We start from the raw sequence: 20,000 nt of genomic DNA on the forward strand, positions 1-20,000 counted from the left end.
AATCAGGTAAATATAAATCATAAAGGACAAATATGTCCGAAATCGGCTCTAACAGGTAGAATTGTTGTAAACTCAACAAGGCATTCTTTGAAAGCCCTGCTACCATTATAACCTACACAGCTGTGAGATGTGGGCCGTTTAACAAGCGAGAACTGATATGGAGAGATAAATGGTGAAGAACGGGCTAAGGGAAGTTATTTTCATGAAGATGGAGGGGATGCAAAGACAGAATCCTAAAAAGATGGGACTCTGTAATATGAGAATTTAGTCTTTTCCATGGAGGGGCTCGGCTTTGCTACTCTGTATTAAAAAGTCTATATTGAATTCACAAAGTTCTTGTAAGAGTGTTATATTTTTGAAGCAATATTCCACGACACAGCCCCTTAAGGGTTTATTCCACATACCTCTGCAAAAAAAATCATTTTAATTAAGTCAAACAAGGCAACAGTAAACATGTCTTCCCCTCACCCCTCTCACGGCGGATGCAGCGCCCCCCCCTTTTGGGCTAATCGGTGTTATTTTGTAAATGATGGACCCTGCAATGGCAAGACTTGTATTAAGTTTCATTAAAAAAAAATTGGGGGCCAGTGGTGTCTGAAACTATTGTGTGGGTTTATCTAGACATATCCCTGAGTATGTGTGCCAAATTTCATCCCTCTGAGTCAAACAGATCAAGAGATATAAATGATTTACCCGTTATCGGCGCCACCTTGTGGTCGATATGAACAAGTCTCACATATATTGAGTGTTGACAGTATTTGCAACGTGCAGCACCAAATTATGTTACAAATACGAATATCCTTGACTGATTTACATGCATTTGTGACAGACCACGCCCACATGAAGGTTATTGGTCAATCAGTTGTTTTAGGTGCTAGTCCGTAAAGTGTCGCGTTGAGAGACCGTTGTCCATAGACGCTATGAGACGCTAGACGCTATGAGACGCTAGACGCTATGAGACGCTAGACGCTATGAGACGCTAGACGTTGAGAGACCGTTGTCCATAGACGCTATGAGACGCTAGACGCTATGAGACGCTTGAGACGCTAGACGCTATGAGACGCTAGACGCTATGAGACGCTAGACGTTGAGAGACCGTTGTCCATAGACGCTATGAGACGCTAGACGCTATGAGACGCTAGACGTTGAGAGACCGTTGTCCATAGACGCTATGAGACGCTAGACGCTATGAGACGCTAGACGTTGAGAGACCGTTGTCCATAGACGCTATGAGACGCTAGACGCTATGAGACGCTAGACGTTGAGAGACCGTTGTCCATAGACGCTATGAGACGCTAGACGCTATGAGACGCTAGACGTTGAGAGACCGTTGTCCATAGACGCTATGAGACGCTAGACGCTATGAGACGCTAGACGTTGAGAGACCGTTGTCCATAGACGCTATGAGACGCTAGACGCTATGAGACGCTAGACGTTGAGAGACCGTTGTCCATAGACGCTATGAGACGCTAGACGCTATGAGACGCTAGACGTTGAGAGACCGTTGTCCATAGACGCCACATATTAAGTTTTAAGGAGATTCGGTCATTTTGGTGCCCTGAAAGGTGGCGTTTTAAGTATTTTTCACAAAATTTCCAAAAATTGGCCAGAAGATCTATCACAGCGAACGTTATGGGTCCTGAGGTAAATGTTTTCCTCGTGAGGAGACGGACCTATTTACCGAATATCATGACTTTAGGTCAAACGGAGTGAGAGGAGTGACCTTTCAAAGATTTCCCATCTCTTGGTGTTATAGTATAGACTGTATAGACAAGTATTCAATCTATCTGGAGGGCTTTCCTCACACAGGTAAGGTATATAGTATAGACAAGTATCCAGTCCGTCTGGGGGGGCTTTCCTCATACAGGTAAGGTATATAGTATAGACAAGTATCCAGTCTGTCTGGGGGGCTTTCCTCACACAGGTAAGGTATATAGTATAGACAAGTATCCAGTCTGTCTGGGGGGCTTTCCTCATACAGGTAAGGTATATAGTATAGACTGTATAGACAAGTATCCAGTCTGTCTGGAGGGCTTTCCTCACACAGGTAGGGTATATAGTATAGACAAGTATCCAGTCTATCTGGGGGGGCTTTCCTCATACAGGTAAGGTATATAGTATAGACAAGTATCCAGTCTGTCTGGGGGGGCTTTCCTCATACAGGTAAGGTATATAGTATAGACAAGTATCCAGTCTATCTGGAGGGCTTTCCAGATAAGGTGCAGGGCTTTGCAAAAGTATTCATCCCTCTTGGTATTTTTCCTATTTTGTTTCATTACAACCTGTAATTTAAATGTATTTTTTATTTGTATTTCATGTAATGGACAAACACAAAATAGTCCAAATTGGTGAAGTGAAATGTAAAAAATTACTTGTTTCAAAAAAATTCAAAAAAATTAAAAACGGAAAAGTGGTGCGTGCAAATGTTTTCACCCCCTTCGCTATGAAGCCCCTAAATAAGATCTGGTGCAACCAATTACCTTCAGAAGTCACATAATTAGTTAAATTAAATCCACCTGTGTGCTGTCTAAGTGTCACATGATCTCAGTATATATACACCTGTTCTGAAAGGCCCCAGAATCTGCAACACCACTAAGCAAGGGGCAACACCAAGCAAGGGGCACCATGAAGACCAAGGAGCTCTCTAAACAGGCCAGGGACAAAGTTGTGGAGAAGTACAGATCAGGGTTGGGTTATAAAACAATATCAGAAACTTTGAACATCCCACAGAGCTCCATTAAATCCATTATTAAAAAATGGAAAGAATTTGGCACCACAACAAACCTGCCAAGAGAGGGCCGCCCACCAAAACTCACAGACCAGGCAAGGAGGGCATTAATCAGAGAGGCAACAAAGAGACCAAAGATAATCCTGAAGGAGCTGCAAAGCTCCACAGCAGAGATTGGAGTATCTGTCCATAGGACCACTTTAAGCCGTACACTCCACAGAGCTGGGCTTTCCGGAAGAGTGGCCAGAAAAAGCCATTGCTTAAAGAAAAAAAATAAGCAAACACGTTTGGTGTTCACCAAAAGGCATGTGGGAGACTCCCCAAACATATGGAAGAAGGTACTCTGGTCAGATGAGACTAAAATGTTGCTTTTTGGCCATCATGGAAAACACTATGTCTGGCGCAAACCCAACACCTCTCATCACCCCGAGAACACCATCCCCACAGTGAAGCATGGTGGTGGCAGCATCATGTGGTGGGGATGTTTTCCATCGGCAGGGACTGGGAAACTGGTCAGAATTAAAGGAATGATGGATGGTGCTAAATACAGGGAAATTCTTGAGGGAAACCTGTTTCAGTCTTCTAGAGATTTGAGACTGGGACGTAGGTTCACCTTCCAGCAGGACAATGACTCTAAGCATACTGCTAAAGCTACACTCGAGTGGCTTAAGGGGAAACATTTAAATGTCTTGAAATGGCCTAGTCAAAGCCCAGACCTCAATACAATTGAGAATCTGTGGTATGACTTAAAGATTGTTGTACACCAGCGGTACCCATCCAACTTGAAGGAGCTGGAGCAGTTTTGCCTTGAAGAATGGGCAAAAATCCCAGTGGCTAGATGTGCCAAGCTTACAGAGACATACCCTAAGAGACTTGCAGCTGTAATTGCTGCAACAGGTGGCTCTATAAAATATTGACTTTGTGTGGGGGTGAATAATTATGCACGCTCAAGTTTTCAGTTTTTTATGTGGTTTATTTCTTGTTTGTTTCATAATAAAAAGTATTTTGCATCTTCAAAGTGGTAGGTATGTTGTGTAAATCATATGATACAACCCCCCCCCCCAAAAAAAAATATATATTTTATTTCCAGATTGTAAGGCAACAAAATAGGAGAAAATGCCAAATGGGGTGAGTACTTTCGCAAGCCACTGTATTAAAGTATAGACTGTATAGACAAGTATTCATGTTTGTTCAGAGGAGCCATCTTCCCTGGTCGTTTCCTATCCTGTCAAATTTCATCTAGTGCAGCAGTGGCTGTGTTATCGGCAGAGTCTCTGTGCGTCTTCAAGCCCAGTGTAGCATGAGAGAAAGGTTTTATCCCAAATAGCACCCTATTCCCTATACAGTGTACTGTTTTAGACCAGGGCACTATAGAACCCTATTCCCTATATAGTGCACTACTTTAGACCAGAGCTTTCAAAAGTAGTGCACTATATAGGGAACAGGGATCCATTTGGGAAGTATCCAGAGAGCCAGTCTCACCATGTCCTGTAACTTTACCCCTTGTCTCCTCCCCCTCCTCCTCCTCCTCCTCCTCCTCCTCCTCCTCCTCCTCCTCCTCCTCCTCTCCCCTTGTCTCCTCCTCCTCCTCCTCCTCTCCCCTTGTCTCCTCCTCCCCCTCCTCCCCCTCCTCCTCCTCCTCCTCCTCCTCCTCTCCCCTTGTCTCCTCCTCCTCCTCCTCCTCTCCCCTCGTCTCCTCCTCCTCCTCCTCCTCTCCCCTTGTCTCCTCCTCCCCCCCTCCTCCTCCTCCTCCTCTCCCCTTGTCTCCTCCTCCTCCCTCCTCTCCCCTTGTCTCCTCCTCCTCCTCTCCCCTCCTCTCCCTCCCCTACCTCCCAGGACTCTGAGGCTCTGACAGTGCTCTTCCTCCATGGAAGCCAGACATTGTGATTCTAGGAGTTTACATGCCCCAAATCACACAATGCTTTTAACAGCATGAGACAGATATGACGTGAGCTCTCATGGCAACCTAGCTAGAAGCATGAGAACCTGTCATCTGAACTAAGTGGTCCTAATGTGTGTGTGTGTGTGTGTGTGTGTGTGTGTGTGTGTGTGTGTGTGTGTGTGTGTGTGTGTGTGTGTGTGTGTGTAACGTATAGTGAAACTACAGGTTCCAAGTTTGAAAAGAATGTACTTTATTTTTTATGATAGAAATCAGACACCATGTACTGTCATTTACTACTGATGAGATCTATTGATGAGATCTATTGATGAGTTCTATTGATGAGTTCTATTGATAATAGCTGGGTAAATCAGACGCCATTCATCACGCACTGTAATGTACAACTTGATCATCTGGATGGAAAATGACTGAGGATAATAGCAGACCATATTGCCACTCTTATTTAACACATCTTCAATTTAACCCTACTAGAGAGCGTGTTGCCCTCAGGCCTGGAGGGAAGTTGAAGTCATTCCGCTTCCCAAGAATAGTAAAGCCCCCTTTTACTGGCTCAAATAGCCGACCAATCAGCCTGTTACCAAACCCTTAGTAAAGTACGGGGGAAAAACGCTGTGTTTGACCAGATTAGGCTAACGTTGTGCAAATAATATACGACATGTAGCTTTATTTTAAATGATGAGGAAACTCAGACAACACTTAGCAGGTTAAACCAGGAGACTGGAATACGGTTCACGATGCCCGGGCCGTCACGACGCCCGGACCGTCACGACGCCCGGGCCGTCACGACGCCCGGACCGTTGGTTTTATACAGTTCCATGATTAGTTCATAATTCGAGGAGATTTTATAGGATTATTGATCTTAAATGTTTCCACTTTCCAATATGTCACGGATTGAACGTGATGGTGACAACTATCAGGATGAATCGACCCAATGTTAATCTTTTAATTCATCAATATATTTAGTGGGTAAAGGCTCTCCAAACCGTTTTTTTTGTTATGATTCATACATACTTTCCTAACCCTAAAATTCAGTGGTATAAAGTAGTTAGGTAAAAATACTTTAAAGTACTACTACTAGTAGTAGTAGTAGTAGTTTTTCAGGGTATCTGTACTTTACTTTACTATTTATATTTTGGACAACTTTTACTTTACTACATTCCTAAAGAAAATAATGTACTTTTTACTCCGGAAATTTTCCCCTGACACCCAAAAGTACTCGTTACATTCTGAATGTTTAGCAGGACAGGAAAATGGTTCAATTCACACACTTATCAAGAGAACATCCCTGGTCGTCCCTACTGCCTCTGATCTGGAGGACTCACTAAACAGAGAACATCCCTGGTCGTCCCTACTGCCTCTGATCTGGAGGACTCACTAAACAGAGAACATCCCTAGTCATCTCTACTGCTTCTGATCTGGAGGACTCACTAAACAGAGAACATCCCTGGTCATCCCTACTGCCTCTGATCTGGAGGACTCACTAAACAGAGAACATCCCTGGTCATCCCTACTGTCTCTGATCTGGAGGACTCACTAAACAGAGAACATCCCTGGTCATCCCTACTGCCTCTGATCTGGAGGACTCACTAAACCAGAGAACATCCCTGGTCATCCCTACTGCCTCTGATCTGGAGGACTCACTAAACAGAGAACATCCCTGGTCGTCCCTACTGCCTCTGATCTGGAGGACTCACTAAACAGAGAACATCCCTGGTCATCCCTACTGCCTCTGATCTGGAGGACTCACTAAACAGAGAACATCCCTGGTCATCCCTACTGTCTCTGATCTGGAGGACTCACTAAACAGAGAACATCCCTGGTCATCCCTACTGCCTCTGATCTGGAGGACTCGCTAAACAGAGAACATCCCTGGTCATCCCTACTGCCTCTGATCTGGAGGACTCACTAAACAGAGAACATCCCTGGTCATCCCTACTGCCTCTGATCTGGAGGACTCGCTAAACAGAGAACATCCCTGGTCGTCCCTACTGCCTCTGATCTGGAGGACTCACTAAACAGAGAACATCCCTGGTCGTCCCTACTGCCTCTGATCTGGAGGACTCACTAAACAGAGAACATCCCTGGTCATCCCTACTGTCTCTGATCTGGAGGACTCGCTAAACAGAGAACATCCCTGGTCATCCCTACTGCCTCTGATCTGGAGGACTCGCTAAACAGAGAACATCCCTGGTCATCTCTACTGCCTCTGATCTGGAGGACTCGCTAAACAGAGAACATCCCTGGTCATCCCTACTGCCTCTGATCTGGAGGACTCACTAAACAGAGAACATCCCTGGTCGTCCCTACTGCCTCTGATCTGGAGGACTCACTAAACAGACAACATCCCTGGTCATCCCTACTGCCTCTGATCTGGAGGACTCACTAAACAGAGAACATCCCTGGTCATCCCTACTGCCTCTGATCTGGAGGACTCGCTAAACAGAGAACATCCCTGGTCATCCCTACTGCCTCTGATCTGGAGGACTCGCTAAACAGAGAACATCCCTGGTCATCTCTACTGCCTCTGATCTGGAGGACTCGCTAAACAGAGAACATCCCTGGTCATCCCTACTGCCTCTGATCTGGAGGACTCACTAAACAGAGAACATCCCTGGTCGTCCCTACTGCCTCTGATCTGGAGGACTCACTAAACAGAGAACATCCCTGGTCGTCCCTACTGCCTCTGATCTGGAGGACTCGCTAAACAGAGAACATCCCTGGTCATCTCTACTGCCTCTGATCAGGAGGACTCGCTAAACAGAGAACATCCCTGGTCATCTCTACTGCCTCTGATCTGGAGGACTCGCTAAACAGAGAACATCCCTGGTCGTCCCTACTGCCTCTGATCTGGAGGACTCGCTAAACAGAGAACATCCCTGGTCATCCCTACTGCCTCTGATCTGGAGGACTCGCTAAACAGAGAACATCCCTGGTCATCCCTACTGCCTCTGATCAGGAGGACTCGCTAAACAGAGAACATCCCTGGTCATCCCTACTGCCTCTGATCTGGAGGACTCGCTAAACAGAGAACATCCCTGGTCATCCCTACTGCCTCTGATCTGGAGGACTCACTAAACAGAGAACATCCCTGGTCGTCCCTACTGCCTCTGATCTGGAGGACTCACTAAACAGAGAACATCCCTGGTCGTCCCTACTGCCTCTGATCTGGAGGACTCACTAAACAGAGAACATCCCTGGTCGTCCCTACTGCCTCTGATCTGGAGGACTCACTAAACAGAGAACATCCCTGGTCATCCCTACTGCCTCTGATCTGGAGGACTCACTAAACAGAGAACATCCCTGGTCGTCCCTACTGCCTCTGATCTGGAGGACTCACTAAACAGAGAACATCCCTGGTCGTCCCTACTGCCTCTGATCTGGAGGACTCACTAAACAGAGAACATCCCTGGTCGTCCCTACTGCCTCTGATCTGGAGGACTCACTAAACAGAGAACATCCCTGGTCGTCCCTACTGCCTCTGATCTGGAGGACTCACTAAACAGAGAACATCCCTGGTCATCCCTACTGCCTCTGATCTGGAGGACTCACTAAACAGAGAACATCCCTGGTCATCCCTACCGCCTCTGATCTGGAGGACTCACTAAACAGAGAACATCCCTGGTCATCCCTACCGCCTCTGATCTGGAGGACTCACTAAACAGAGAACATCCCTGATCATCCCTACTGCCTCTGATCTGGAGGACTCACTAAACAGAGAACATCCCTGGTCATCTCTACTGCCTCTGATCTGGAGGACTCACTAAACAGAGAACATCCCTGGTCATCCCTACTGCCTCTGATCTGGAGGACTCACTAAACAGAGAACATCCCTGGTCATCCCTACTGCCTATGATCTGGAGGACTCACTAAACAGAGAACGTCCCTGGTCATCCCTACTGCCTCTGATCTGGAGGACTCACTAAACAGAGAACGTCCCTGGTCATCCCTACTGCCTCTGATCTGGAGGACTCACTAAACAGAGAACGTCCCTGGTCATCTCTACTGCCTCTGATCTGGAGGACTAACTAAACAGAGAACATCCCTGGTCATCCCTACTGCCTCTGATCTGGAGGACTCACTAAACAGAGAACATCCCTGGTCATCCCTACTGCCTCTGATCTGGAGGACTCACTAAACAGAGAACATCCCTGGTCATCCCTACTGCCTCTGATCTGGAGGACTCACTAAACAGAGAACATCCCTGGTCATCCCTACTGCCTCTGATCTGGAGGACTCACTAAACAGAGAACATCCCTGGTCATCCCTACTGCCTCTGATCTGGCAGACTCACTAAACACAAATGCTTCATTTGTAAATTATGTCTGAGTGTTGTGACTATCGGTAAATTTAAAAAACAAGAAAATTGTGCCTGTTTGGATTGCCTAATATAAATTATTTTAAATGATTTATACTTTTACTTTTTATACTTAAGTATATTTTTTGCAATTACATTTACTTTTGATACTTCAGTATATTTAAAACCAAATACTTCTAGACTTTTACTCAAGTCGTATTTTACTGGGTATCTTTCACTTTTTACTTGAGTCATTTTCTATTAAGGAATCTTTACTTTTACGACAAATTGGGTACTTTTTTCCACCGCTGCTAAAAACGTCCCCAAATAATCTACATGGCTTTTTCTCTCATTGATCCTTAATAATCTGAACCCGCTTCATTTTGAACTAGGCCGCCCCCTATTGAGTCTGTCGAGAAAAATTTAAATTAAATGTCACATTCCTCCTCGTCAGAAGATATGTTTAAAATCGCTGTCGGAAAAAGTGGACCAATATGCAGCGGATTTGCGTGCTCATCATAATTTATTATAATGTGAACACGACGAACAAAAACAAGAAAACAATGACCGCCAGGAACAGTATAGCAGTGCTAAAACAACTACCCACAAACAACAAGACCAAACACACCCTAACATATAGGACTCCCAATCAAAGACCGCCAGGAACAGTATAGCAGTGCTCGCTCAACTACCCACAAACAACAAGACCAAACACACCCTAATATATAGGACTCCCAATCAAAGGCCCGCCAGGAACAGTATAGCAGTGCTCGCTCAACTACCCACAAACAAGACCAAACACACCCTAATATATAGGACTCCCAATCAAAGACCCGCCAGGAACAGTATAGCAGTGCTAAAACAACTACCCACAAACAACAAGACCAAACACACCCTAATATATAGGACTCCCAATCAAAGGCAACTAGAAAACACCTGCCTTCAATTGAGAGTCCATACCCCAGGTTAACTAACATAGAAACAGAACAGATAGAAAACAGATAGAAACACAATAGAAAAGAAACCCGAAACCCCGGAATACATAAACTAACTACCCTCTGCCACGTCCTGACCAAACTACAATAACAAATAATCCTCTATACTGGTCAGGACGTGACACCCGCTTTATTTTAACTAGGCCGCCCCTATTGAGTCTGTCGACAAAAAATTCTAAATTAAAGGTATACCCTATTTAAAGGGGATGGCTTATTAAGATAAACGTACTGAAAATCCCATTGATTGAAAACTCCAAAAGAGAGAAAAACTGTTTGGCCAGCTAGTGGGAAGGTTTTCAGCGGTTTAATTAAATGTATTTCCCGAGTGCGCAAGGTAGCCACACCCGCAGAGCGCGTTACACAACTGAATAATTCCTCGATCTACAGTATATTTATTTATTATATTTATATTTATATTTATTATATTTATTTACTATTATATTATTATTATTATTCTTTATTCACCTACAGGGTCTTTTGAGCAAAATTGTACGCAGGAAAGTTCCATATTCACATTCTGCTACCATTTCTGTCGATAAATCCAATTTATGCACCACACAGGACGCACTGAAACTGGCTCTGCAACGCAACGCTGCAAAAAAAAGGCAAACGCAGCGTTTTCATTGGATAATTAATGTACTTCCCCTGTGTACCCAAAACGCAATAAACACTGTTGGTGTGATCCAGTCGTCATTAAGGCGAGTCTGATACTGAGAATAGCTTCGGAACGGCATGTAGGAATGTTATAAATTACTGCGTTGGGATATGTATAATGTCTACTATTTATCTATTCAATGTTCTCTCCCTCCCACCCTCCCTCCCTCCCTCCCTCCCTCCCTCCCTCCCTCCCTCCCTCCCTCCCTCTCTTTCTCAGCGACCTCCACCAGCTCTCTACAGGGCCTGGACAACACTGATGGAGGAGTGTGTAGAGCCATATCCATGAAGCTAGTACTGAGAGTAGGACAGAGTAAGTTATGTGTGTGTATTGTGTTGTCTGTGTGCGTGTGTGTGTCTTTGTGTCTGAGTCTTTGTGTGTGTGTGTGTGTGTGTGTGTGTGTGTGTGTGTGTGTGTGTGTGTGTGTGTGTGTGTGTGTGTGTGTGTGTGTGTGTGTCTGTATGTGTGTGTGTAGGGAAGAAAGACATGACAATGAGAGAATGAGAGTGTATATATGAATACTTGAGAGAGTTTCTGCCAGACTGTTTATCACCTGTATATGATGCATAACGTTACTGGTAGAGAGAACGAGAGACATACTGAAGCAGGGCCGTACACAGACCTTCCAGGGCACCCCCATGTTTACATAATTCATAACATACCAAAATATTTTTTTTTAAAAACCTATTTAGCTAGTTGCAGTGCTTCCTAAACACACGATTGACATCAGGAAAAGCGGCTGATCAAGCGGATTGTTGATGGTGGATGTAAATCTGCTCGTTAGCTAGCTCGTGTGGATATGTTATTAGGCCTATGGTAATTAGCTAGAATGGAAACTACCTGTGTTGCTGCTGCCCTAACACACATACAATACTATACAATACTATACTATACAATACTATACAATACTATACAATACTATACTATACAATACTATACAATACTATACTATACAATACTATACTATACAATACAATACTATACAATACTATACTATACTATACAATACTATACAATACTATACTATACAATACTATACTATACTACACTATACTATACAATACAATACAATACTATACTATACAATACTATACTATACAATACTATACAATACTATACTATACTATACTATACAATACTATACAATACTATACTATACTATACTATACTATACTATACAATACTATACTATACTATACTATACTATACTATACTATACAATACAATACAATACTATACAATACTATACTATACTATACTATACTATACTATACTATACTATACAATACAATACTATACAATACTATACTATACTATACTATACTATACTATACTATACTATACTATACAATACTATACTATACTATACTATACTATACTATACAATACAATACAATACTATACTATACTATACTATACTATACTATACTATACTACACTATACTATACAATACTATACTATACAATACTATACTATACTATACTATACTATACTATACAATACAATACTATACTATACAATACTATACTATACAATACTATACTATACTATACTATACTATACTATACAATACAATACTATACTATACTATACAATACTATACTATACTATACTATACTATACAATACAATACAATACTATACTATACTATACTATACTATACTATACTATACTATACTATACTATACAATACTATACTATACTATACTATACTATACTATACTATACAATACTATACTATACTATACTATACTATACTATACTATACTATACTATACTATACAATACTATACTATACTATACTATACTATACTATACTATACTATACTATACTATACAATACTATACTATACTATACTATACAATACTATACTATACTATACTATACAATACTATACTATACTATACAATACTATACAATACAATACTATACAATACTATACTATACTATACTACACTATACTATACTATACTATACTATACTATACTATACAATACAATACAATACTATACTATACTATACTATACTATACTATACTATACTATACTATACTATACTATACTATACAATACAATACTATACTATACTATACTATACTATACTATACTATACTATACAATACAATACCTAAAGGAATGAACGGATAACACACAATACCTGAATGGGTTGGAGGGATGGAGTTGGGTTAGAGGGATGGAGTTGGAGTGGAGGGATGGAGTTGGAGTGGAGGGATGGAGTTGGGTTAGAGGGATGGAGTTGGATTGGAGGGATGGAGTTGGGTTGGAGGGATGGAGTTGGGTTGGAGGGATGGAGTTGGAGTGGAGGGATGGAGTTGGAGTGGAGGGATGGAGTTGGGTTAGAGGGATGGAGTTGGATTGGAGGGATGGAGTTGGGTTGGAGGGATGGAGTTGGGTTAGAGGGATGGAGTTGGATTGGAGGGATGGAGTTGGATTAGAGGGATGGAGTTGGGTTAGAGGGATGGAGTTGGAGTGGAGGGATGGAGTTGGAGTGGAGGGATGGAGTTGGAGTAGAGGGATGGAGTTGGATTGGAGGGATGGAGTTGGATTGGAGGGATGGAGTTGGGTTGGAGGGATGGAGTTGGATTGGAGGGATGGAGTTGGGTTGGAGGGATGGAGTTGGAGGGATGGAGTTGGATTGGAGGGATGGAGTTGGGTTGGAGGGATGGAGTTGGAGGGATGGAGTTGGATTAGAGGGATGGAGTTGGATTGGAGGGATGGAGTTGGATTGGAGAGATGGAGTTGGAGGGATGGAGTTGGGTTGGAGGGATGGAGTTGGGTTGGAGGGATGGAGTTGGGTTGGAGGGATGGAGTTGGAGTGGAGGGATGGAGTTGGAGTGGAGGGATGGAGTTGGAGTAGAGGGATGGAGTTGGATTGGAGGGATGGAGTTGGGTTGGAGGGATGGAGTTGGCTTGGAGGGATGGAGTTGGATTGGAGGGATGGAGTTGGATTGGAGGGATGGAGTTGGGTTAGAGGGATGGAGTTGGATTGGAGGGATGGAGTTGGAGTGGAGGGATGGAGTTGGAGTGGAGGGATGGAGTTGGAGTAGAGGGATGGAGTTGGATTGGAGGGATGGAGTTGGGTTGGAGGGATGGAGTTGGCTTGGAGGGATGGAGTTGGATTGGAGGGATGGAGTTGGATTGGAGGGATGGAGTTGGGTTAGAGGGATGGAGTTGGATTGGAGGGATGGAGTTGGGTTGGAGGGATGGAGTTGGGTTGGAGGGATGGAGTTGGATTGGAGGGATGGAGTTGGATTGGAGGGATGGAGTTGGATTGGAGAGATGGAGTTGGAGGGATGGAGTTGGGTTGGAGGGATGGAGTTGGGTTGGAGGGATGGAGTTGGAGTGGAGGGATGGAGTTGGATTGGAGGGATGGAGTTGGGTTAGAGGGATGGAGTTGGATTGGAGGGATGGAGTTGGGTTGGAGGGATGGAGTTGGGTTAGAGGGATGGAGTTGGATTGGAGGGATGGAGTTGGATTAGAGGGATGGAGTTGGGTTAGAGGGATGGAGTTGGAGTGGAGGGATGGAGTTGGAGTGGAGGGATGGAGTTGGAGTAGAGGGATGGAGTTGGATTGGAGGGATGGAGTTGGATTGGAGGGATGGAGTTGGGTTGGAGGGATGGAGTTGGATTGGAGGGATGGAGTTGGGTTGGAGGGATGGAGTTGGAGGGATGGAGTTGGATTGGAGGGATGGAGTTGGGTTGGAGGGATGGAGTTGGAGGGATGGAGTTGGATTAGAGGGATGGAGTTGGATTGGAGGGATGGAGTTGGATTGGAGAGATGGAGTTGGAGGGATGGAGTTGGGTTGGAGGGATGGAGTTGGGTTGGAGGGATGGAGTTGGGTTGGAGGGATGGAGTTGGAGTGGAGGGATGGAGTTGGAGTGGAGGGATGGAGTTGGAGTAGAGGGATGGAGTTGGATTGGAGGGATGGAGTTGGGTTGGAGGGATGGAGTTGGCTTGGAGGGATGGAGTTGGATTGGAGGGATGGAGTTGGATTGGAGGGATGGAGTTGGGTTAGAGGGATGGAGTTGGATTGGAGGGATGGAGTTGGAGTGGAGGGATGGAGTTGGAGTGGAGGGATGGAGTTGGAGTAGAGGGATGGAGTTGGATTGGAGGGATGGAGTTGGGTTGGAGGGATGGAGTTGGCTTGGAGGGATGGAGTTGGATTGGAGGGATGGAGTTGGATTGGAGGGATGGAGTTGGGTTAGAGGGATGGAGTTGGATTGGAGGGATGGAGTTGGGTTGGAGGGATGGAGTTGGGTTGGAGGGATGGAGTTGGATTGGAGGGATGGAGTTGGATTGGAGGGATGGAGTTGGATTGGAGAGATGGAGTTGGAGGGATGGAGTTGGGTTGGAGGGATGGAGTTGGATTAGAGGGATGGAGTTGGATTGGAGGGATGGAGTTGGATTGGAGGCATGGAGTTGGATTGGAGAGATGGAGCTGGAGGGATGGAGTTGGGTTGGAGGGATGGAGTTGGATTAGAGGGATGGAGTTGGGTTGGAGGGATGGAGTTGGGTTGGAGGGATGGAGTTGGATTGGAGAGATGGAGTTGGAGGGATGGAGTTGGGTTGGAGGGATGGAGTTGGATTGGAGGGATGGAGTTGGATTGGAGGGATGGAGTTGGGTTAGAGGGATGGAGTTGGATTGGAGGGATGGAGTTGGGTTGGAGGGATGGAGTTGGATTAGAGGGATGGAGTTGGATTGGAGAGATGGAGTTGGATTGGAGGGATGGAGTTGGGTTAGAGGGATGGAGTTGGATTGGAGGGATGGAGTTGGGTTGGAGGGATGGAGTTGGAGTGGAGGGATGGAGTTGGAGTGGAGGGATGGAGTTGGAGTAGAGGGATGGAGTTGGATTGGAGGGATGGAGTTGGGTTGGAGGGATGGAGTTGGCTTGGAGGGATGGAGTTGGGTTGGAGGGATGGAGTTGGATTGGAGGGATGGAGTTGGGTTGGAGGGATGGAGTTGGATTAGAGGGATGGAGTTGGGTTGGAGGGATGGAGTTGGGTTAGAGGGATGGAGTTGGGTTGGAGGGATGGAGTTGGGTTGGAGGTTGATGTAGCTGCTCCTCTCTATGGCCCCGATTCCGACCATATTTAAGCGTGTATAAATGGAACATAATTCCCTTTTTATGCACAAGCCACCCGATGCCATGGCAACGTTGGCTAGCTAAGCTCGCGCATAGAATCACACTTACATTTACATTACATTTTAGTCATTTAGCAGACGCTCTTATCCAGAGCGACTTGAATGCATACATTTCATACATTTTTTTAAAATTATTATATATTTTTTTTCTTCCCCGTACTGGTCCCCCGTGGGAATTAAACCCACAACCCTGGCGTTGCAAACACAATGCTCTACCAACTGAGCCACACGGGACCGATGTCATGGCAACGTTGGGTGGCTAAGCTCGCGCATAGAATCGCACCATCGGGTCTAATGGACGTCTAGCGTTGAACTGAGCATGTGCAAAACTAAGATTCGCAAACGTAAAACTTGTATCGTGTGAAAGATTTAACAACGGTCTCAAACTTTTTATCAGAATTATTAGGAATCGTTTATTTTTTTAATTTAACAAGGCAAGTCAGTTAAGAACAAATTCTTATTTACAATGACGGCCAAACCCGGGCCGCCCTATGGGACTCAAAGCCTGGAATTGAACCAGGGACTGTAGTGATGCCTCTTGCACTGAGACACAGTGCTTTACGCCGCTGCGCCACTCGGGAGCCCAAACGGTCAAGACTATCTATAGCCTAGCCAGATCTGTTTTCCTTATCAGCCCCTGCACGTGCTTCTTCAACTATTTAGTTTAACAAGTATATAGAGGCCAGTGAGACAATTATTAGGAATCAATTTACAAGTATTCATGTTCAGTATTCATTCACATTCATACTTGCAAATTGATTCCTAATAATTGTCTCACTGGCCTCTAAATATAAACTCTATATACATTTAAATAGTTGACGAAGCAAGTGCAGGGGCTGATAGGGAAAGCAGATCTGGCAATGAGAATAGGCTATAGATAATCTTGACCATTTGGGACCCCTTTGGCTATTTAGCTCAGGACAGGTTTATAGCCAACACTTAATCAATATTTAGTTTTTGTCTCATTTATTGATATGGGATATAGCCTCTGTGTGATGGTGGTCGAGCAATGCAAACGGCTATAACAAGTCTCCGCACAGAGTGGAATTCACTAAATACAACAGTCATAATGCATAATATAAAGCCTATTGTAACGGTCGTTGTACGAAGTAAACCAAGGCGCAGTGGGTTGACTGCTCATATTAACAACTTTTATTGTTCGAACACAAAAGAAAAACAAGAAAAAAAAACGAACGAACTCACAGTATTGCATGCTAACAACACAGCAGTGCAAAAAAAACAACTTCCCACAAAAGGGACAGGTGGAAGAAAAAAGGCTACCTAAGTATGACTCCCAATCAGCAACAACGATGTACAAGCTGTTCCTGATTGAGAGCCACACAAGGCCAAAAACAAAGAAATACACAACATAGAAAATACCATAGAAATACAAAACATAGAACATTACCCAAAAACCCCGGAATACTCTAAACAAACACCCCTCTTACATAAACACATATACCAAAAACCCCGGAAACACATAAATACAATACCCTCTCTACATACACATAACGCGCAAACCATATAAAACAAATACCCCCCCCCCCCCTGCCACATCCTGACCAAACTACAATAACAAATAACCCCATTTTACTGGTCAGAACGTGACACCTATAGTCCGTGCTCCCAAATACTGGGGAAACGTGTTATTCATTAGGTCACATGATCGCCACAGTAGACTCACGCGGCTATAAAAAAATAAATTATGCCATTATATGTCCACTAAACAACACACAGCAGATAGAGGAATAGGCCGAGAACAAAATCAGATTTTACTTTCTATTTTTTTTTTGCCGATCAGGCTGTTATTCTAGACGAGGCTCTTCTTTGTCTTTATCATTCTCATTGGCCCGAGGCTACACTACGCCATCTACTGGTGTAATGTCGTTATTGAATGCAGTTCTAAAACAAGCTCTAGACTTTTTTTTTATTTTGGGGGGGAAATGAAACTGGAAGCTGCAAAGCAACTCTAACGTCTGGGCTAGAGTTGCTTGATTGACTAGCTAACTTCGGCTAGCTACGTTCATGTCCTTCAGTTGCTTGATTGACCAGCTAACTTCGGCTAGCTACGTTCATGTCCTTCAGTTGCTTGATTGACCAGCTAACTTCGGCTAGCTACGTTCATGTCCTTCAGTTGCTTGATTGACTAGCTAACTTCGGCTAGCTACGTTCATGTCCTTCAGTTGCTTGATTGACTAGCTAACTTCGGCTAGCTACGTTCATGTCCTCCAGTTGCTTGATTGACTAGCTAACTTCGGCTAGCTACGTTCATGTCCTCCAGTTGCTTGATTGACTAGCTAACTTCGGCTAGCTACGTTCATGTCCTCCAGTTGCTTGATTGACTAGCTAACTTCGGCTAGCTACGTTCATGTCCTTCAGTTGCTTGATTGACTAGCTAACTTCGGCTAGCTACGTTCATGTCCTTCAGTTGCTTGATTGACTAGCTAACTTCGGCTAGCTACGTTCATGTCCTTCAGTTGCTTGATTGACTAGCTAACTTCGGCTAGCTACGTTCATGTCCTTCAGTTGCTTGATTGACTAGCTAACTTCGGCTAGCTACGTTCATGTCCTTCAGTTGCTTGATTGACTAGCTAACTTCGGCTAGCTACGTTCATGTCCTTCAGTTGCTTGATTGACTAGCTAACTTCGGCTAGCTACGTTCATGTCCTTCAGTTGCTTGATTGACTAGCTAACTTCGGCTAGCTACGTTCATGTCCTTCAGTTGCTTGATAGACTAGCTAACTTCGGCTAGCTACGTTCATGTCCTTCAGTTGCTTGATTGACTAGCTAACTTCGGCTAGCTACGTTCATGTCCTCCAGTTGCTTGATTGACTAGCTAACTTCGGCTAGCTACGTTCATGTCCTCCAGTTGCTTGATTGACTAGCTAACTTCGGCTAGCTACGTTCATGTCCTTCAGTTGCTTGATTGACTAGCTAACTTCGGCTAGCTACGTTCATGTCCTTCAGTTGCTTGATTGACTAGCTAACTTCGGCTAGCTACGTTCATGTCCTTCAGTTGCTTGATTGACTAGCTAACTTCGGCTAGCTACGTTCATGTCCTTCAGTTGCTTGATTGACTAGCTAACTTCGGCTAGCTACGTTCATGTCCTTCAGTTGCTTGATTGACTAGCTAACTTCGGCTAGCTACGTTCATGTCCTTCAGTTGCTTGATTGACTAGCTAACTTCGGCTAGCTACGTTCATGTCCTTCAGTTGCTTGATTGACTAGCTAACTTCGGCTAGCTACGTTCATGTCCTTCAGTTGCTTGATTGACTAGCTAACTTCGGCTAGCTACGTTCATGTCCTTCAGTTGCTTGATTGACCAGCTAACTTCGGCTAGCTACGTTCATGTCCTTCAGTTGCTTGATTGACTAGCTAACTTCGGCTAGCTACGTTCATGTCCTTCAGTTGCTTGATTGACTAGCTAACTTCGGCTAGCTACGTTCATGTCCTTCAGTTGCTTGATTGACTAGCTAACTTCGGCTAGCTACGTTCATGTCCTTCAGTTGCTTGATTGACTAGCTAACTTCGGCTAGCTACGTTCATGTCCTTCAGTTGCTTGATTGACCAGCTAACTTCGGCTAGCTACGTTCATGTCCTTCAGTTGCTTGATTGACCAGCTAACTTCGGCTAGCTACGTTCATGTACTTCAGTTGCTTGATTGACCAGCTAACTTCGGCTAGCTACGTTCATGTCCTTCAGTTGCTTGATTGACCAGCTAACTTCGGCTAGCTACGTTCATGTCCTTCAGTTGCTTGATTGACCAGCTAACTTCGGCTAGCTACGTTCATGTCCTTCAGTTGCTTGATTGACCAGCTAACTTCGGCTAGCTACGTTCATGTCCTTCAGTTGCTTGATTGACCAGCTAACTTCGGCTAGCTACGTTCATGTCCTTCAGTTGCTTGATTGACCAGCTAACTTCGGCTAGCTACGTTCATGTCCTTCAGTTGCTTGATTGACCAGCTAACTTCGGCTAGCTACGTTCATGTCCTTCAGTTGCTTGATTGACCAGCTAACTTCGGCTAGCTACGTTCATGTCCTTCAGTTGCTTTGGGACGTGGCTGATGGTCTGACTACTGTATTGTAGTATAATGATGTGGCTGATGGTCTGACTACTGTATTGTAGTATAATGACTACTGTATTGTAGTATAATGACTACTGTATTGTAGTATAATGATGTGGCTGATGGTCTGACTACTGTATTGTAGTATAATGACTACTGTATTGTAGTATAATGATGTGGCTGATGGTCTGACTACTGT

At 44.3% G+C, this 20,000-nt stretch overlaps 1 protein-coding gene across 1 annotated transcript in view; it reads left to right on the forward strand.

The window, feature by feature from the left end:
* The window catches only part of LOC123728079 (ephrin-B2a-like), a 27,945-nt gene that overhangs the window by 3,590 nt on the left and 4,355 nt on the right, over window positions 1–20,000 (forward strand). Inside the window, exon 3 of the mRNA XM_082963322.1 lies at window positions 10,792–10,884. Coding sequence (XP_082819448.1) covers window positions 10,792–10,884 — 93 coding nt within the window. The remainder of the gene's footprint in view (window positions 1–10,791; window positions 10,885–20,000) is intronic.

Source organism: Salmo salar, chromosome 17 (genome assembly GCF_965601325.2).
Source record: "Salmo salar chromosome 17, fSalSal1, whole genome shotgun sequence".
NCBI classification, from domain to species: Eukaryota; Metazoa; Chordata; class Actinopteri; order Salmoniformes; family Salmonidae; genus Salmo; species Salmo salar.